Source organism: Indicator indicator, chromosome 32 (assembly GCF_027791375.1).
Source record: "Indicator indicator isolate 239-I01 chromosome 32, UM_Iind_1.1, whole genome shotgun sequence".
NCBI lineage: Eukaryota > Metazoa > Chordata > Aves > Piciformes > Indicatoridae > Indicator > Indicator indicator.
In genome coordinates this window covers 1945536-1967373 of record NC_072041.1, presented here as the reverse complement: position 1 = coordinate 1967373, position 21838 = coordinate 1945536, and the positions used below count along the sequence as shown (strand labels likewise).

General features: G+C 39.6%; 1 protein-coding gene across 2 annotated transcripts in view; it reads left to right on the top strand.

The window, feature by feature from the left end:
* The first annotated feature begins 1967 nt into the window (after nt 1-1967).
* The window catches only part of PRKCZ (protein kinase C zeta), a 39513-nt gene continuing 19642 nt past the window's right edge, over nt 1968-21838 (top strand). For both annotated transcript variants that reach the window (XM_054395125.1, XM_054395124.1), the window contains exons 1-4: nt 1968-2038; nt 3409-3530; nt 8100-8189; nt 8589-8639. In XM_054395125.1, the coding sequence (XP_054251100.1) occupies nt 1968-2038; nt 3409-3530; nt 8100-8189; nt 8589-8639 (334 nt within the window). The remainder of the gene's footprint in view (nt 2039-3408; nt 3531-8099; nt 8190-8588; nt 8640-21838) is intronic.

The following is a 21838-nucleotide window of genomic DNA, read 5'->3' as shown; positions in this document are numbered from 1 at the left end:
CCCGACGGACGGCCTTGGCGGCAGCTCAACTCCGCTCCGCCTCTCGCCTCAGCACCGCCCCAGCCCAGCCCTGCCTGAGGCGGCCCCGCGCCCTCTGTCGCCCGCCCGGCACGGGGCACCAGGAGCCCGGAGGAGCCCCGGGGAGCCCTCCGCTGTCACCAGAGCTACCCTGTTCCTCCCACCGAGGCCACATTGGGGAAGTCTGCGGCGGCCGGGACAATTCACTACCTCTGCAGAGGGATCCGAGGAGGGTAGAGGCGGGAGCTCCTCTTCCCCACAGCGCGGTAACGGTCGCAGCCGCCTCTCCTTCAGGCCTGGGGCCGCCTCTTGCCACGGCAGCTCGGAGCGCGAGCACGGCGAGGCACCGAGTCTCTCCGGCGGGACCGAAGCGGAGCGTGGCCTCGGAGAGCGGCCAGAATAACTCCGTGGGAACGGGGAGGAAGAAGAGGAAGGCCCGCCTGTCTCTGTCCCGGTCCGCCTGTCTCTATCGCGGGGCCGGCCCCGGCCCGCCTGTCCCAGCGCTCCGCACCTGTCACCTCACTCGCCGCCTTCGCGGGAGCGGCGCGCTTGCGTCTCCGATTGGCTGCAGGTATTCCCCTACCGCGTCCTCTATAGGTTTTGATTGGCCGAGACCCTCCTGCTCCCCCAGGTAACGGTTCCAGGCCTATGATTGGTCATAAGTGGGCGGGATCCTTTTGGGGATTGGCTTCAGGTGAGTCGCAGCTTGCTATTGGCTGACAGGTAGTGTAGGAGGTGTTCTATTGGCTGTGGGCGCTAACCTTCTTAGTCCGCCATGTTCGGCGCGGTGGCGCCGTTGCCCCTGGAGCTGGCGGCGGAGGGGCGGTGAGGGAGGAGGCAGCGGTGTGGAGGGGAGCCGGGTGAGGGGAAGAAGTTGGAGTCTTCCGCCGCGCTGCCGCTCTTATTCTCCGGGAGCTCGCCGGCGGGGAAGTCAAAGCCCGACCTTAAACTTCTTCGCGGGACTTTGAACAACTTCGGGCCGTGGGGGTGTAGCCGAGCCCTGCAGGGACTCGGGCCCTAGGCATAACGTCCTCTGCTCTAGACGGGTTCGCGGAGCAGGAGCGAAGCGGGACCCTGGGGTGGGACCCTCTATGGTCGGAGCAAGGTAGGAAGAAGGGTCAATCCCGAAGACGTTGGGTGGGGGAGCTGTGGGGAGCGATCATCGTCCCGAGCGACGCTGTCGTCTCCCGGTCGTGCCCTGTGTCGCCTCCTGACCCTGCAGGAAAGAGAACGTCGAGAGGCCGAGTTGTGGAGGCTTTCCTTGGTACCTGTGGCCCCACTTCCCCTGGCAGCGGGGTTAGGGAGGTTGCCTGACGGCGTGTGTAAGGGAAGGTGGTGGTGGTTTTGGATAAACAGGATGTTTGTCGGACTTCAGGCGTGAAGGTAACTTAGATTGTCCCTTGGAGTTCCTCTTCTGATGTTCTGGGGTGAATTCGTAACCAACATGAATTGATAGCATTCTTCAATGTATACAAAAGCTGTTTTGAATTGTCATACTCCACTCTTCAGAAGAAAAGAGCCAGATGTGCTGATGAATAAGTAGAGATTTCTTTAGAGTGTTTGTGATCTGGAGGGAATTGTTGGATGCTTTATTTCAAAATATCTTTAAATGTGTGGGCTGTTTCTGTAAAAATACATTGTGCAGAGTATTTTTAACTACTCTTATTTAATTTCAGTGCAGGTTAATGGTCTTGTAATTTTTCCTTTTGATTTGCTGTTCTCTGTAAAGCTATTTGTGCTTGTAAAATGTGGCACAAGACATTTGTTTGGTAGTGTATATTCATCTGTGTTCTGGTTTTCTTTCCATGCAGTTGGATTGAAAATCACCTGGTGGAGAAACTGGTATTTCACACATGAAGCTGTTCACTTCAGAATTAAATGAGCTGTCTGCCTTGAATGAACTTATTTCTGAATATTTATAATTTCATTTAGCCTGCTAAATACAGACCATGCCTAGCAGAATGGGCTCAAAAATTGATTTGAACAAAGACTTCATCCGAGTAAAAACACACTATAGTGGGTAAGTCAGTGTGTTCTCTCCTCTTTGTTGTGTCCTGTCTGATTCTGAGGCATGTTGAGCAGGAGTTCACAGTCTGACCTAGTGATAGAGTGAGCAGGGCATTTGGAAAGTTGTAATTAATGTCAGATCAGGCGGGTAAAATTCTGGGCTATTAAAATACCATCCAGACACCTGCAACATGATGATTGTGGAAGAGACTTGATAGTTTGTCCTTCCCTTGAAAGAGGAGAAAGGAAGCAAAAACCAACATACATTTATTTTGGGTTACTGAGTTACTGATCTGTAGTTTGCTGTGACCACTCATGGTCAGAGACAGGTGTAAATCCATTTCTTGCATCCTTAACTTGTCTGTGCAGAAATGGCAGAGGTGATAATGTTCATCAGTAATTATGATGTTTTACAGTGAACTACTACTGTGTAGTAGTTTACATTACATGGTAGTAGTTTACATTAGCTCTGGTCTCTAGTAGTTGTCAAGTTTACAAAACAAGAGTTCCAAACTCTTAAAAAAAAAAAAAAAAGAAAAACCCAACATGAAATAGTAGTTCAGTGTGTGATTTCAATACCCCAGCTAAAAATCTCAGCATGAGGAAGTTCTGCAACACCTTGAGTGTGGAGTCACACAGTATCTTAGGTATTCATGTTTCTGGGTGTGACAGAGTGCCTAACATAGCACAGTATAAATAACTGCCTAAGTGGATTGCAAAAGAAATCAAACTTGTGTAATTCTCATGTCATTATTTCAGTTACACAGTTCATCTCTGGCTTGTACCTGGTGACTTGAAATCACCTGTTTCAAACAGAGCCCTGATGCAGTATAAAGTGTTGTAAGTTACCTGGTTCTAAATGGGGACACAGGCTGTCAGTGTGAATGGTTCTTTGGCTTTAACTGCTCACACATAACTTAATTCTTATTACTTGTAGTGTCCAGTTTCAGATACCTGACCAACGAATGTATAGTGGATGTGAGGAAAACACTGCATTTTAAAAGGATTTTAGTATTTGAGATTTTACTTACCTCCTGGTGGAAGAAGTACCTGGATAATACTGAATTCTTATTTTTTTTTTACACCACTTCCAATACTGCTGGTTATAAGAAGGGAAATTGACTCATCCAAGTAAAAATGCACTAAAGGCAGATCCCTAATACAGTTAATTCCTCCATACTGAATTATTTTTCTTCAGCTAAACACTTAAATGTAATGCTATGGAATTCTGCAACTAACTTATATTAGCAGGGCGTTTTCTATGAGGAGTGCTGATTCTGTAAGTTGGAGCTTTGCAGCTTAGCGTCCACCAATGGAATTGTTGGGACATGCAGGCTAATGCAGACACTTTCTGATAAAAGCTTGTGCTTTGATGACATGTAGGGACATCCTGATCACAAACATGGATGCATCAATCAGCTATGATGAGCTTTGTGATGAAGTACATGAGATGTGTAACTTACAACAGGAGCAGCCCATTACCCTCAAGTGGATTGATGATGAAGGTACTGTACTGAAATAGACTTGAGTGTTCCTAAGTTCATTGGTCATAGTGGTACAAAGAAGGGGAATTACTTTTTCTTCCTAAACATCCTGTCTTCTAAAGCAAGGAGTTTGGAGCAACCAGCCTCAAAACATCAAGGTTGATTTCAGTAGCCTTCTATTTCACTTCTATAGAAGTTAATGCTTTATGTAACTTTAATATTTTACTATTCCATACTTATACTGAATGTTAAGTTTGTTTGAAATTCAGTTTCTCATGGGCTTAATGCTGTACTCCTTCAAATTCTCAGCTTCAAATTCTTGGCAAGATCACTTTTGGTGTTTGTACCCTTGTCAGCTTCAAGAATCACACAGGCATTTGTGTCTTCTGAGTACTGACTTAGCTCTCAAATGAATATCTCTGAGAAACAATTGTATTATCAGAAGGCTTGGGTTTGACCCTCCTGGCATTTTTGTGTATTATGCAAAGTAGGTGTAGAGCAAAGATAATTAATTTTTCTCTTTTTATGGTGGTTGTCCCTGGCAACTGCGTGACTGACACTGGTTATGCTGTTGATTATATTAATGGTCTAATATACCCTGTTCAAGAATTAGAGGGTAGATGTTGTCTGTAATTAAAGGAGCATTCCAAAGTTGGTTGTTAATATCCTGTTGATGTAAAATACAATAGCAAAGCATGAAATAAAAGCAACTTGAATTTGTTTTTATAGTTTTGTTTGTTTTCCACTTGACTGCTACTTCAGAACACCTTTTTTCTCAAAGATAGTAGGTATTCAGTAAAAGCTTACTTCAGATAAGTTGTTTCTCCATTGTGCTGGGCAAATTGCACAGGATATCTAAAACAAATTGTCTCCAGAAAAAAGAAAATGAGGTGGGATGTGGTGTGCATGTGCAGGGAAAAACAATGTGAAGTTTTATCAACCCCATATTCCACAAAAATAAAATCATGTAAAAATGATTTATCATCAAACTGTTTCTTACACTGTTCCTGCAAGAAAGGTTGATGTGGCCAGATGTCATTGCTCTAAGTTATCTTCACATGTAAAGCAGTTTATTATTTTTCTTCCACAGACTGTTGCATGGGAGAGAAACTTACCTTTTCTTTACCCTTTCTGTAGGCTCTGAAATACCTTCATGATGTGAGATGGGTTTGCATATTTCTCTCTGCTGTAAAATGTGGCAGTTCTCTGCAGCTTTAAGCTAGAGCCTTCTGGTTGTTGTGAGTAGTACTGTATGAGGATACTTGACACGGAATGCATTTGCTATGGGTTGTGCTTCCTTCTGGAATGTCAGTGTCTGCTGATGTGTTAACAGGAGTGCAGTGCATCTGTAACTCATGATGGGCACAGCTCTTGGCCTAGTAGGTTGAGAACAGCTTCCATGCAATTCCCCAGCTGCACAAATGCTCAGTTATTTTCCTCTTGCACTTTGCCAAAGCCATGGTCTGCAGCACAACTGAATGCAGGAAGATGAACAAATCCTGGTTTGGTTTGGATACCTTTTGTAATTAGGTGTTATGGTTTTCTAATAATAGCCCAGGCTGCTCTTTTAGCTGAGTAGCATCATTTGGTGGGTGATTGCAATTTCAAAATTCAAAACTGAGGAAGGAGGTAACCTGCAGTCAAGGAATCAATCCTTTTAAGATACCAAGGAGTGGTATCAAATCTTTCTAATTTTTACCCTTATGTTTCTGTTTGCCAAGAAACGCAGAGGCCAGTGTATTAACTTCAGTTTCCTAATCTGCAGTTTCAGGGCAGTCTAATAAAAAGTAACATCAGAAGTGCACAGAGAATAATTGTATTGCTTGTGCTTGGCTATTTGAACTGTGTGACTGCTAATTAAAGGAAGATTGTTGTAGGAAAAAGGAAAACTTGGTTGTGGGTTTTCAGGATGTGATTCCTGTTCACTGTTTCTTGGTTTGGTTGTGCCATTGGCTTTTTGAGGTTTACTTAAATTAAAACAATGCATTTCTCCTTTTAGTTGCAGTTCTGATAAGTGTTTTCTTCTAGTCTTGATTAAATACATACCTGTACAACCCTTATTCTTGATTCTAAGTTAAGTTTCAACCCATCTGCTCCTTTGGCTGCCCTCAATCCTCACAGGTTTTGTGAGTTACTCTGTTTCTGCATATGAGGTTTCCATTTACTGCCACATGTAATTTGAGTTCATTTGACTGATTGCACAAACAGATGTCCTCTTTGAACTAACTTAACAGAAACAATTGCTGATGGCTAAGTGAACAAAGAAAAGCTTCCAAAAAGCCAAAGAAAATTAATTTTCTCGTAGGATTTTTTTTTAGTATTTCTCTGGTTTTTTTACAAGATCCAGAATGTTTGAACTGTGAATAAGTCACTCATAACAAAATTCCATAAAATTACAAGGAATCTGGATGGTTATTTGCAGTACAAATCATTCTTTGGTCTCATGTTGTCTTATTGCACTATTTATAGATCACCAAGAGCAGTGGCCTTCAGAGAGGGGTTAAATATACCCTGGGCTGTATATTAAAAAAAAAAAAAAGGCAAACCAGACATTTTTAAAATAAGAAATTTAAACTTTGATTTTCATGTGGCTCAACACTGGTCTCATCTGTTGTCCTGTGTATCATGTGGTGATGTGTCACACATGGTGGGCAAGGTGTGCTGTGGAAAGAGTGGGTGTCCCACAAAGCTGCTGAGAGTGACACCCCTGCTTGTTTGCTTCCTTTCAGTGTATTGTGACGTGCTGCAGTTTACGTGTGTCTGCCTAAGTGGATTTATGGATTAATTACCTACTTTTAACTAAAATAACTCTCACAAGGTGAAGCGAATCATGTGAGCACAAGCAGCTGAGAAAATGGTGGAGCTGACATTTCTCCTACTCCTAAATATCAACTGTCAGCCACCCTACAGAGTGAAAACAATGACTGTCTAATTAGATCTGACTCAAAGTCAGCCAAAAAGATGGGAAATTAGCAAGAACAGTATTTGAAATATGTATTTACATCCTCTGTTGTTAATGATGAGCCTCACCCTAAGTGGATGCTGTTTTGAGATCATAATGATGGGATGAAGCCACCATGATTAGCCAAGCATTTAAAAACCAAGTATCCAGAACAAGACAAACTTCTACCTCTGTTTTGCACTGATGTTTTAAGCCTTGTGGTACTCAATTCAGTTCTCTACAAAACTTCACTAAACTGAAATTTTTAGAACTCTGTTTTGAGGGTTTTTTTTTGGTAGCAATAAACAAACAGCCACTTACCATGGGGGAAACACCTGCTCCTCATGTCATGATAATATGGCTGGAATAATATACAGGAAACAAGATTGGAACAACCTGAAATACATTCCTTCAACAGAAAATATTGTTGGAAGATGTGTAGATGATGTTGGTAAAGGTTTGAAGAAACAAATATTGAACTTTGCAGTGTGGGAGGTTTTTGCTGTATGGTTGGATGAAAGCAGAGCTGTTTTTAAATATCTCAGCTTATGGTATTTACTAGATTCTGTTTCAAAAATGAGATATGTGAAGATGTATTTTTTTTTTGTGAGTCACTGAAGGAAAGAAGGGTATTCTGGGAGAGATAAGATCTCAGCAGTAAATTACTTTTTCAATAACATTGTTTTTATTAAACTGTGTAAGTCTCCACTGATGGAGAGGCTAATGTGACAGGAATCAAATCAAGGATGCAGTGGTGAGGTTGCAGAGAGAACAGCACATGTGAAGTTCACCCACCACATAATTCATAGGCAGGCTACTGCTGCAGAAGAGTTGGAGCCAGAAGTGCACAGAGTGCTACAGAATGTCATGAATGTGATTATAAACCCAAGAACTTCAGGTAGCATGTTTGCAATACTTAGTAGTAAGTTGGGGAGTAAGCATGAAACATTTGTACTTCATAGAGGTTAGCTGGTTGTCTTGCAGCAGAGGGCTTAGAAGAGCTGTTAAAGATTAGTTATGCCTTTGTCTTTTACAAGAAGGTAAGTGTTCCAAAGGTGTGGCTATTACCCGTGATGACAAGTGGCTGTCAGTATGCCACCTATCAGTTATTTAAAAACAAATAAACATTTAATTCCAATGGCTGAGGAAATAACTGCTTTGCAAAAGGGACCTCTGCTCTGTGGAGACAGCGTTTTGAAAATGGCTGTTAGGAGTTATTTTTGTTGTTCCATCAGTACAATCAAACTTGGAAGTGGAGTTCTTTAACCTGTAAAAACTTCCAAAGGTTTTGAATCTATTAGTTAAAAATGCAGAACTTGGCAAAGTGTTCAGCTTAAATTTTCAGGTTACTAGGAAGTGATCTTTACTTATTTATGCCATATCCTAAAAAGCTTTAAGCATATCTGTGCCCTTCTGTATTTTGTTGTCCTCTTGCAAACCAGCATGGATATTTGTCTACTCAGTTTTGGTAAAATTAACAGGCAAAACAATTGTGTTGATAAATTTTGGCTTTGAACAAAGTGCCACTTTGATAACCGATGACTGAAAGAAAAGCAATCCTGGAGGCTGATGTGTTTCTTACTAACTAATTGAAGTTCTCTGCTTAATTCTTCAGTGGTAAGTTTGCTTATATATTGCTTCTTTGTTAGGTGACCCCTGTACCATCTCATCTCAGATGGAGCTGGAGGAAGCCTTCCGTTTGTACTGTCAAAACAGAGATGAAGGGCTGATTATTCATGGCAAGTATTGCACAGTTCAAGAGCCTGTATACATTTGATAGTCCTAACAGCTTTATTAAATATGGAATTGGAAGCATTTCTTTGCCCACCAAATAACGTTCTTTGTATAGCTGGTGCCCTGTAGTTGGATGCTGTAAAGAAGAAAGTCTTCTTTTAGATGTTGAGCCCAAAGCTGAATCTATGCAGTAGGCTTTGAGTGGGCTTCACATTGTGAACTGCACAGATCTGTTAATGCTGTGGTCAGGTATAAGATCTTGCCTGTATGGAACCAAATTTCATTACCTCATTTCTCAGTAAAAGCTTCTAGAAATTGCCTCTGTGTAAATATATTTAAAATGCAAGGAAAAAAAATGCTACTGAGAATCTTTTCACTTAAAAATGTAATGTTTTTGTTCTTAGTGTTCCCAAGCACCCCAGAGAAACCTGGCATGCCTTGTCCAGGAGAAGACAGTGAGTATTCACATGTTCTCCAGTTTTAAGTCACATATACCCTGTGTTGTGATTTTTTTTTTAGTATAATATAAAATGTTTGATATTTTATCAACAGAGATAGAATGTAAATCAACATTGAAGTACTGTTTGTTTTTTTTTTTTTTTTTCTGAGGATGTTTCCAACAGCTGATACATTGGGAGAAAAAGAGCTCAGGATTTTAGGTGTGGTTGGCTTTTGTGGTTCTTCTGGTGTCTTAACTTGCAGGGAAAGGAAGTGAGGTACTGAAGAAGAGGGAGATACAGCCTTTTTCATAAAAAGGTTATTAATCTCTAAAAATTGCTGTGGAATGTGGATAAACCTCCAGAGGATGGCTATGTGATTGATCATGATTGATGTGGTTTACCTGCATTTCAGTAACTTAAAGTGCACAGGGATGGAGGGATGACATAGCTGTAGAGTCCCTTTTCATGTGAAGGGAAGTCATCAGGACATTGCTTTGTATCTGTGCAAATATTAAGGAAAGGAAACTTGAGTATCTGGGTGACAGTTACCAGATGTTGCTTGGCCAGCCACAGTAGTAGGATTAAAAGCTAACTGAGGAATTGAAAGAACTTTGCTCTTCTCTTCAGAGGTACAAAAGCAGATGAAATTAATTGCTGATAAAAGCAAGTAATGTGTACTAGGGGAAGACTTAATTGATCAGGATCTGCCCTTACAGGCTGGCTGAAAATGTGTAGTGCTGTGGTCAATAGCTGTGCATAATAACTTTAATTAGAGGAATAATGCTAACATACTAATAATTGCTCTACTGAGACATTCTACTGAAGTTTAGAAGGTGGAGTGGGATGAAATGAATAACACAATATTACAGTTGAAATATGATTTTTTTATTTTACATTGGAACTACAACAGATGAAAGGTTAACTATAAAAAGTTATCATTTTGTGAGTACATTACCACAGTTGTCTTATAGAAAGAAATCCAAGTAAAAGTGGAACACTATCTGCTGTCCTTGCTCAGCCAGTTAGGTTGATGAGTGTTTTCTGCACTAATTAGAGATGCTAGAGAAATTATTTTCCTTGAAACACTCCATTTTATTTTATTTTTTCCAGAAAAAAGAAGGTACCTGTATGGTCTTCCCAGCTGCTTTTTAGGGTGAGCTAAGCAAGCATTGTGTAGCTTGTGTGGCACAATCAAGTTCACTGCAATTTAATAATCTCATTAGGAGTGCAGATATTTTAGTACAAAAGTTTGTTAATTTGCAGGATGTTTCAATTATCTGAAGCCATGAGATGAGCTACAGAAGCACATAGATTAGTGTGTTTTAGATGACCTGGTTATTCTGTCTATAGGGTATTTCTCCCTCCATGGTTTTACAGGTCAAGTTGAAGCATAACTTTGTTTGAAAAGCCTGTTCAGTAAGACATGCTCAGTAAGTGATTTGTGGTTGAGTTTCTCTTAATGTATTAATTTGATGCATATTGTCTGTTTGCATCCATGGGGCCTGGCTGGAAATCTGGTGTTACGGCCTACTTGTAACTATTTTCAGATTGTTTTACAACAGACCTGTTCAATTGCATTAGTGCTAATTTAGCTTATACTGATGTACTCAGTGCTATTGCTTGTCTTATTTCCTTGGCTTAGGCAGTATGGAAATGCTGTTGGTATTGGTGATATAGTTTATTTAAAAGAATGGTTATTTTGACAGGACTGAAACATTGTACTTTGTGCAGGAAATATTTGGTGTTGCAAATTCTTTCATGTGGCTTTATCACTGTTATGTTCACAAGAAATCCTGAAAAAAATGAGAATATTCCATATGCATTTCTCTAGAGCATCATGGTTACACTGTAAAGGAACCTAGGAATTTGCCTCAAGTTATTTCCAGAGACAAACAGTAATTGCTCTGTCCAGAATGGGATTCTGCTTAAATCAGCAGTCTCTAAGTGTGGACTTGTAGTTTGTTACACAACTGCAGACAGTTGGAAATGGAATTTTTAAACAAAACTATTCAATTGCTAAATAATTTTGCAATATATTGCTCTGATTTGCTCCTATTAGGCCATGGAGTGACTATTTGCAATAGCATGTGATCTTTTGAATTGCAAATAATTTGCAGTGAATTTTTGTAGACTTCTAGGTTTTTAATTCCCCTTGGTTCAGAACAATGAAGGTTTGGAAGAAGAGGGCAGATGTATAGTGAATGTTTTGCATTTGTGTTGAAGTCTAGTAATACAGTTGCTAGTTGTTCTGGAGCATTGTGAAATTGATATGGTTTTGAGATTGTCCCAGCCAGCAAAGCTTGAAATAAATGCTGCACTCCATTAATGGAATAAAACACGTGACTAACATTTCAATTCTGTTTGCATGTCTTAAGAAAAGTTCATTTTCTGCTTGAAGAACCTACCTCCATTGATGTGATACTGTCTGCAAGATAGAATTCACAAAATCTTGTGCGGACTTGTGTTCTCACTTTGTTCCTTTTGCTCTGGAACTTTTGCACTTTTTTCCTTTTCTTTCTATTTTTTTTTTTTTTTTTTACTCAGACCCAGCCCCCACTATAAATATGTAGCTGGTGGTGTAGAACAGTCCCTTTCACCTTCAGCCAGTGAAGCCATCCCCACAGGCTGGAATGGCAGTGCTGCTGTGAGGTGGCAGGATTTCTAAACACCCTGCATCTCTTCACAGACACTGAATGTGACTTCTCCGAGGTGTTTCTCGCGTCTGCTGGACTGGAGCCTTGCAGGCTTTCTCACGTTTCCTTTTGAAGATGGCAGACTTTTAGGCCAGTCTTTTGCATTTAAAAATATTTTTATTGTAGCTGAGCTATTCCTCTCGAATTTACAGCCATCAGGGCGTTTCTGAAAGGTTTAGGTGTGCGTTTCCTTTCGTGCCCATAAGGGACAGCCTGCCTGATACCCCAGCACAGAGCATGGTGTCTGATTGGCAGATTAGAACTTAGTTATTGTAGCCTCAGCTTATTTGCAGTGACAGCTCTGGCTCTGGTTTCTCACTCTGGGTGCTGCAGCACATTGTATAACAAAGCATGTGCAGCTGAACGATTTCTATCGATTTGTAGGACTTCCCCTAACGGAATTGCCGCTTTTATCCGAGAAATACTTGTTTGTGTGACATCAGCTCCTTGACATCCATGCCATGTTTTAGTTTGTGCCTCAGCTGCTAGCTACAGCCTCTCAAGGGAGCCAGTACCACCCGTGCCTGGATACATGAGGCAGAGATGTGAAAGGGAGAGACAGGGGTAACCAGTCTTCCATTAAATATTTGCTCTTAATGTTCGAGCTGATCCTGCCTATTGTCCTTGGTATCTAATGGTATTCAAACAGCCGCATCAGTGGAATAAAGGGAAAATGTTTCATTTCATGCCTGCTCTGTTGTAAAGCATAAAGAATTCCATGCTGAAGAAGCTAAAGAATAAAATCCAGTGAGTAATGCATGCTTTTTCTGTAGATTGTCTCTCATCGTTGTGGTTGCTGTCAGGAAGCGAGGCCATTGATGCAGTGTGTGTGTGTACGTGTGGTGCAGGAGATAATAGAACTCAGCATTTTGGTTATGATACAGTTGCTTTGCCTGCCACCCTCCTTTGCAGCCATAGATTGTTACAAATGCAGAGATTCGTGCTGCCTCTTGAGCGTAGGGATGTGTCTGAGAGACCTCTCAGAAATGCTGAGAAAATTGCATTGAAAGGACTCTTGGGGGATGTATTTTAGGAGGAAAAGAACAGAAGAGTGAGTGATGCTGCTGCTGCTCGTATTGGAGATTGATGAAAGAAATGTATCCAAAAAACCTTGACGGTATGTGGTCAGGGCCTGGTTATTGTAAGATTACTGGTACCAAGGCAGATGATTTAGAAGTATCCTTTTTACTAATGCCTTGTTGTTGAATTGTGTTTAGGGGGTTGTCTTGTGGGTTTTTTTAATTGTGAAATACTTGTTTTGAATTGAGGTTTACTTAGTTACTGATTTTGTCAGAATAAACTGTGCTAGTATACTTGTGCATTTTTATATCTGAACTGGTAGATATCTGTACTTAATGGCAAAATCCAGCTTGAATTTGAGGAACTAGTGCTAACAAATTTTAGGATTATTTTAGTGTTGGCTTCATTAAATAGAAAATACAGACTAGAAAACCTTTAATGTCACAAAAGAGACTGAGTGTGTTTTTAATATACAAATACAGCATTAGTATGGCAGTAGCCCTGATGGTTTCATTATCTCGTATTTCTGACTGCTTTTGTAGCTTTTTTTTTCTTTGATACTGTTGTGGATGTCTTTTCTGCTTTTTGTTTATCTGCTCAGTATTTTAACATAAGGCATTTGGACATTTTTCCTTAAGCCATGAAAATGTAATTGTGGGGTTGAGTAAAGGTATCTTACTAACCTAATTATTGTTGTGAGCTGGGTTTTTTTTTTTTAGGTATAGGTAGTTAGATTTGCTTTATGTTCTGCTTGATAATACAAAATAGCTCTAAAAGGCTTCTGGCAACAGTAGTGTGGCCTGTAAATATTTTTCTAGCTTATAAGGTAGGTTTTTCCTTTCGTTTGTCACTGTATTGGCAGCAGTGATTAGGTTATTCAGAGCACGTGAACCAATTTCATCCCCCAATGAAGAAAGAAACTATTGCGACCATAGAGACTAGTCTGAAGGCATAGATTGGATTGCATTGGATAATTAGGCAATTTTGAAACTGCTAGTAACCTTCTCCTGGTTTTTAGTAATTAAACTGTCAGAGAGGGAAATTGTACTGTTTTTGGTATGAGATATCTTGTTGCTTACGAATTGAAAATAGCTGTGTCATAGTTTCTCAAGAACACCTGAAATCTCTTCCTCTGCCTTAACTGTTCCCCATCTCTATCATACATGGCATATTTGAAAGATGCATGTAGAGAATGAGACAGTGCAAACTACTGAAAACAGAATTGTAGTTAAAAGTCTGTTTTGCTTATTTAATGTTTTCACTTCTAAAATGTTAACATTTTTCTTAGCTGTGAAATGTACTGAAGAATAGAGCTAGGCCTCCCTTTTGGATACTGGACATTTTAGCAGATGTTTGTATACCAGTTTGTAAACTAACAATTAAAAATACAGTGGAATAAGGAATGCTTGGGGTAGTTTTTAAGGTGTCATCATGAACAACCTGTCTTCTTTATTTATTCCACCCTCCCTTTAGCTGTCGCTCAGAATGTAGTATAACTGTGCAGGGAAGAGGTCACCTGGTTTTAGCAAACTTCTCCTGCATGTCCTGTCTAGCTCCATTGCCCTGGATTATCTCTCATACCTCCAATCTATGTACTTCTCAGGAGCTGGTAAATCTATTTCTGTCATTTGGGGTCACTAAAATTGTCAAGAAGGTGAAGCTTTTTCTGTTTGGAGGAATTAATGGACATCCTTAGCCTGTAAACCTTTGTTAGGCCTGTCCATTTCAGTTGTTTGAAAAGCTCTTTCATGTCTAACCTCCTAAATGATGCAATCAAGATTAACTATGTATTATTGGCATTTGGTGTAATACTTCTTAGAATTAGATACTCTATGAAAGTTACAGGTCTTAATGTTTAAGTGAGCCACAGAAATGGCAACAGAACCTGCAGGGATGACAAATGGGCTCTTCACTGCTTGCCTCTTGGATTTTTGGGTTGTTGTGTGAGAAACCATATGTGAGAGATTTCAGGTGCTGCTGTTTTGAAATGGAGAGCACTCAGGAGTGAAGCCTTGTGGGACAATGTTGTGATAGCTGTTGACTAGCCATGAAGATTTGCTGTCAGTACAAATCCAGGTGGTAAACAAATCTGAAGTAAAAAAACCTCTAAAAACAGCTAAGTTCAGATATGCTGAAAAGGGTATTTTTGGGAAAGAGACATGTGAGTCCTAATGATCACTGTGAGTGCAAGAGTTAAATGTTGAACAGATTGTGCAGTTCTGGCCTTAAACCACAGGGGGAAGGTAGTGACTTGGGTCATGGGGAGAAAAGAAAATCTGAGCTGCTCAATTTGGCCAGAAAGCCTCTCATTTGTAATTCTGAAGTTCTGTTACTAATTTTTCTGCATCTGTGAGTGCTTGTCCTTGAATTCTTAAATGGGGAAAGAGTTAAAAGGAAACCTGAAGCTATCTGAAGGCAAAACTTCCAAGATTTTAATATGGTCCTCTTTAATTTTACAATAACATGCTCGTTTTAATAATAGCAATGCATTTTATGGTTCTATGATTCTTTCAGTAATTCAGATTATCATTTCCCATGTTCTTCAGTAAAGCAGGTACAGGTGCCTTGTGACTGGGACAGGATTCTGTGTCCTTTAGATTGTCAACTGATAGAAACTATTCTTACTGACAGAGACTGCAAAGAGTGGAAGACCTTGGGCAGGCAGTGATAAAACTGATATTGTGGAGTCTGAAACAATAGGTCTGGGATTGGAACTGATATATTAATTTCAAGGTGCAATCATTTTTAGCAGTAGCACTACCAACTATCTTGGTGTGACTTGAAACTTGGTAGGAGGAATAGCTATCATAAAACGTCTTTACACAGCAGATTTCACAGTATGCACAGGTAATGGAAAGCACAGAAGAAATCAAAAGGGTTTTAGGTGGGAAGCAGTGTGTAAACTTTGCACATCCGGTATAATTATCTTCCTTTTCTCTGTGGGGTGAGTTGAAAGCCTCCTTCCAAAAGCTGAAAGACAAATACCATCACTGATTTGAAAGATTAAATTGTGCTGCTTTGGCATATTAAACACTATAGCTTTCCTTTAACAGACCAGATGGAAGGACAGGTACTTAAAACTACCATATCCAGGGTTTTTTTCCCCTGTAAGAATGAAAAGCTCTAGGATGGAAGGTCATTTGCTTGGGAAACAATTCTCTGCATCATGAAAGAATTAACTCAGATGGGTGATTTACTCAGTTTGCTGTTAGAATTAGTGCACAGTCATTTGATCCAGAACATAATAGGTATGATGAATAACTCCTGAAATGAATCACATTTTATTTAGCTACTGTGACTAAGTAATGAGAAGTGTAGTGATACTTTATATTGCTGCAAGCTCTACTTATATTATACTTGGAACATGTATAAATACTGTGCTCATGTAGTATAGAGGAAGCTCAGAAGGAGTAAAAGCACAAATTTGAGAATGTCTCAGGTTAGTTTTATATATTGCCTAATAAAAACTGAACAATTCATAAAACTCCAACTGTAACACAGTAAGAATAGGCATCTTGTGCACTTGATTTCAGCTTGCTTTGTTCCTAGTATGAAGCAAAATAAGGTGTCTGTCAAAACCGTGTCTGAAAAGTGATGTGGAGATTGAGTCCTGCTGCAAGGTAATGGTGTCCTCTGTCACCGAGGTATCACCTACTTTTCTGGGTGTAATATTAGCAGACGACTGATTAAATTGGAAATAGTGCAGGGGAATATCCTCAGGAGTCTGATTTCTTAGAAAAGATAAAGTAGACCTTTATGAAGCAATAGCTGAGCTGGGTTCCTCTTGTTCTGCTGATCCTGGAATAATGTAAATATTGGGCAGGGAAGTGGAACTGGTTTAGAGCGGATGGTGAGCTGAAGTAACGGAACCTCGCTGTGAGGGAAAGCAGCTTGGCCGGGAAAATGTCCTGACAGGCCTTAGGAACCTAATAGCGGTTTCAAGGGCGTTGCGAAGGCCACCTTATGAAAGCTTCATGAATTTCAAATGCATGTTAAATCCATCTTGACTTGCTGGTGGGTTTTTGGAGCAGTTTTGCATGTTTAGTGATGATGTAATCAAATAGATGCTGATGCCTATCTGGAGGGAAATTGAGTTAATTCCATATGCACTGGAAAAGACTTTAAGAGATAACATCAGTTTAATAGAAGTAGCAACAGTCTTAGAAAATAGAAACTTCATGGGGCTGCTCCTTGCTTTGCCTTCTTCAGTAATTCCAGACCATGTAGAGGACACAGGCTGGCTGTTAACCAAAGTTTCACTGATCATAGAAAGCAGTGCTTCGTGTATGTACTAAGGTACAGAAGTGTTTTAGCCTGCAATGTGCAGATGTACTCTAGAAAAACATGCTTGGCTTCAGTAATGTGGGTTTTGTTACATTAAGTGCTTGCTAAATACAAATCAGAGAGGTTTAGTTGAAGCTGTAAAACTTGTAAACATGAAAAACGAGCCATGTGTGGACACAAACATACCTCAATGAGGTGCCAGTTTATTAGTTCAGGTGAACAAAATGCTGCTCAGGGATCTGTGTTGCACAAATGGAGTTTAGTGCTGAAGCACTTCATCTCCTGCTGAAGTTCCTTTGCTACAGATTGCTTCAATATTCAGAACTTCTTTTGGTTTGCTGAAGTACTAAGTTAAATCCCTTCAGTACTGTTCAGTACTCTTTTAGCTTGGTTAAGAAATGTTTTAATGCACACCTGAATTCATGTTAGTAGAACATGAAATTTAGTTTTCATTGTACTACATCTTCTAATGGAAGTGATTTTTATTTTGTGAGAATATATGATGCAGCCATCAAAAGAAGCCTTTTGGACTTGATTAACATTGCAATGCAAGCTTGGTTTTGTGGTGCATGTAACCACTGTGGTTTTATAAAGAGAGGAGCCAACTACACATGAAAGAGGATGATGTTTAAAATCGCATGAAGGCCAAATTAGAGAAGGGAAAATGTGAATTTTTTTCTTTCCGAAACAAAAATATTAATCACCTTCAGAAGTATGGATTCACCACCAATTGTCTTCTGTCCCTTTTCATTATGTCTTCTTTTACATGAAAGCAACAAACAGCATCATTTTATTCTGTTTGGGACAGCCTTTGAAAATGCGTATGTGTCACCCAGAGACTCTGAGAACGACCTGCAACAGGCTCTGATCACTGGCAGGCACAGGGAGCCTCAAAATTGGGACACCCAGCAACTGAATTGAGTGAGGGTTTCTTGAGTTAGACTTTGTGTACTTTGCTAGGTTATTTTTCAATTAAGTTTAAATTTCACTTAACATCCTAAAGTTAGGATCCTTATCAAGCAGCCATGACCCTTGCATGGAAAAATGTTTGAGTTTGGAGTTAGTTCTTCAGCAAGCAGTAGAAAAAGCCTTGTGAAGTAATGAATTGTCTTCAGAAATGGGACTTGCCACCTTGCAGTGGCATGGAGCCATTTTAACAGAAGGATATGAATATGAGCAACCCAGAGATCACACATGAGAACTGTATATGGAGGAGAGGTTTTCCCTTTAGCAGTCTTGAAGTGGGAGTCAGTTGACCCCTTACGAGTAAACAAGGACTAGGGTATTCAAACAGAATGAGAGCTGTGTGGCAATAAATGCTGGATAAATATTAGTGTTCAGTGAGATACAGTTTTATTTCCTTACTGGCTCTCTGCTGATGCTGTATGCAGTACACTCCCTATGCCATTACTGCTATCTTAATTGTACCTGATTTTTATTTGGTTTTATTTTTCATAGAGATTGATCTGGCTTTGTAGTTAATTTTACTGTCTGTTGAAAAAGAAAAGGGTGGTGTTATGGTTCCCCAACTGTTAATGAGTTTTAAATTAAATGGAATAAAAATAAAATGTTATCTTCTGACTATTTCAATAGCTGCAAGAGGTGAAAGCACTTAATACCTATGTGGTAAGAATGCTCTTTTCTTTTTCTCATCTCTGCAATTGTACATGCAATCTTACTCAATAAAAGGAAGGGCCATAATCATCCCATGCAATGTATGTCTGTTACATGCTTCAGAAAGCAGTTTTATTGTTTCAGTTTGGGGCATGTTAAGGAACAGCTATGTGAAACAATATGACAATATGCTTCATAGCTCTTCAGAATTTACTTTTTCTGTCTTTATAGGTAATTATTTTCTGTTTTCTTCTTATCTAATCCAGCCTATCTGAAATACCAATATGAATTTCCTACTTGTATTTCATCAGTTGGTTTTGAAAGAATGCTCACTTGTCTGCTCAACAAAACATAAAAAGAACAAAACATAAACTGGGCATTCTCACAGTGTCCAGCTGGCGGGCAATGTAATTGGCCTGTAAACAAGTTGCATTAATCTCTGGGAAGTGATTTGCAGCAATTGCAAATTATCTCTGTGCTTAGTATAGTAGAAGATTTCATTATAGTTTGATCACATAAAGGTTGACTTTGGAATTGCATTTGTAAATCCCAGTGCAGAAGAAATATTTTTTTTGTGGACGTCTTCCTGCTGTTGATTGCTGTAAACCATGTTTTTCAAGCATCTGCTGAATTCTCTTACATGTTCAGGAAAATACAAAAATTTCTAGACTTGCAGAAGGAAAAACAGTATTTTGGGCTTGATGCATGTCAGACCTGACTTCTAAGTTGTTTCTCTTCTCCAGCACTTGGAAAATACATTGTCATTTCAAAAAATATTGTACTGCTTTCTCTTCTTCCCTGCTTTACCAAGTTATGTTTCCAGAGACAAGCTTCACATCCGTTCTGCTAAGTTCTGAGGAGGTAGCTACTGAATCGAGGGAGTAGCATCTGTAGATGAGGTAATTTGCAATGGACACTGAACAATAGACAAATTCCTTTTTATAGCCACAATTTTCTTGTGTATTTATTTTTTCCGTAGTTTTTTCTACCGCATTTTTTCAATGATGAAAAAAAAAGGATCCCCAACCCTAAACTAGTATCAAGCATATTTACAAGGTTCATTGTGCATTGCTGCTAGTGATGTAGTTGCACAGCTTGACAACAGAGGGGAGAATTGCACAACAGCAACAGTCAGTTGTTTCACACTGCTTTTTATATAGGCACAGCCAGTTAGTTTTGTTTCAGGCATTCAGTTTGAGGATTTTTTTTCCCTTGTAATCCTAACGTGAAAATAATCTTTTATCCTTCATTTTTCCAATCTTGGAAGTAGATAAAGTTGAGTACATTGATTGTGCTTAGAATATATATTTATGTTCCCTAATAAAAAATTTGTTCCCCTTGTTAGCAGCATAAAGTATCTTTTGAGTTTTCCTCTGAACTTGTTCATGTACGAAATGAATATTCATAAATTTTTTTGCGTGTCTTTAATATCCATCAGGGGATATTAAAGGCTTGTCTTTAATATCCATCAGAGGAAAGATTACTTTGTTTAATTAGGGGTATTATATTTTCTTCAGCCTCCAAGCAGCTAACTCCAGTCCAACAAGTGAACTGATGTGTACTGTAAAATAAATTAAAAAGTGGCCCTTTTCATTAAGCACAGTAATTAAATACTCATGCTTTTGTGATGGCATTCTTTTTTCCTAAATGGCTGTGATCAGTCATGCCTGTACAAGTTTGCTTTAGTTCTTGGTTATCAAGAATCACAAAATCCCTTTTTTGCTTTATTCTGAACTATTTTAGAAGCGTGGTCCAAAACATTGGTTTGGGTTCAGAAGGATCCTTTTCCCATATGAAGAGTAGGGGTGAAATGCGTACTAAGATTAGAGATTTGTTCATATATCACACAGAAGACTGACAATGAACTGTTTCTTGTTTCAAGATACATTCTTGCTGCCATTTCAAGAATCTGTTTTTTGTTCACGATAGCTTCTTTGATCTAATATAGCTCTAGGGGTTTTTGAAGTTGATAATCCTTCAAAATAATAATAAAACCCCAAACTTCTTTTAACTATCTGCCATTGTCCTTAAGTGAATTTGTAGGGAGGATGTCCTCCATGTGTGCATTGCTAGATACATAGAACTGGGCTAAAATGTGCGTTATTCAATAAACTTTTTAAGGAGATTGCCCACGATCTTGTCCAGATGGCTTTTGAGTATCTCTGCACCAATCTGGGCAGCCTGTCCTGGTGCTTGGTCATCCTCACTTTGAAGGGTTACCTGATGTTCAGATGCAGCCTCCTCTGTTTCAGTTTGTGCCTGTTGCCTCTCGTCCTGTCACTGGGCACCACTGAAAGCTGTCTGACTCTCAATTATCCTTTCCCTTCAGACTAAACAGGCCCAGGTCTCTCAGCCTTTCCTTGTACGAGAGATGCTTCAGCCCCTTAGGTGTCTTCATGGCCCTTGTCTGAACTCTCTCCAATATGGAGAGAGGACCATGCCCCTTTTGAATTGGGGAGCCCAGAGCTGGGCACAGTGCTCCAGCTGTGGCTTCACTAGTGCTGAGTAGAGGGGAAGGGTTACCTCCCTTGAGCTGCTGCCAATGCTGCTCTTAAACACAGCCCAGGACACCCTTAGCCTTCCTCTTTGAGATGGGGATTTGGAGTTGATTTGCCTTAGACCTTGCACTAAGTCAGTGGCAGTCAGAGCAGTAAATTGTCAGGGTTCCTACTTTTGAAACCTACACTATATTAAGTTCATTTTTTGTTACTGTTACCTCAAGTACCTGATATAAAACTTTAACTTCAATTTAATATTTATCATTAATTAGGCAAGTGACTTGCTCCTTTATTTACAGACTTCATCCTCACAAGCTGCTCGTTAACTTATCATTCACTTAATATTCCTCATGTCAGTGATAAGCTAATATTCAGAACACAGATGTGTTAGGTTGCTTCCATATGGTGCTTTGTCTAATGAATCAATTAGCTATTTTGGGAAAAAAAAATCCTTGTGAAATTGTTTTTTGTCTTGGTGAAAATGGTCCTGGCAAATAGTGAAAAGCTTTTTGCTGATTTTTTTTTTGTGTTTGAGCATATTTTTGGGCAAAAACTTTGCAATAGTTTTGCTGGGGTCTCCTTTAAATTTTCTTAGCATTTAGGAAAAATGGGGATTTTTTTGTCTGCTTTAGAGTTTCTGTTTAGCAGCTTTTGAAGAGCTTTTTGAATCAAATACAAGTTCCACATCTCTCTTCTCTACTTCGTGGCTTGTAGTCTTCCAGCTGCCGATTGTGTTAACTTGGCTAGTACAAGTAGGATAAGTTTGAAGACATGGTTCAAACTTTGTATTGGGAAAATCTTACTCCTGATGTTACAGGAGATAGGTGTAAAATAGTGATACTGACAGAAGAATTCTTCTAGTCTTGCACATTTTTTTCCAGCAAGAGACTGTTACAAGGCCTATAGAAACACTGCAAAACACTTTTCCTGGAAATGTTTAAGAGGATGTGTCAGACTTGTCTCTCTCTAATATAAACTTGTTAGGTTTAAATATTATAGTATGCTTCAAGAACTCCTAAATTTGAATCTCCCAATAGGTACAATTAGAGCTAATTTTTCAGCAATGAAAACCTTGCTAAATTTAGCTTTTCAAAAATTGTTTAGC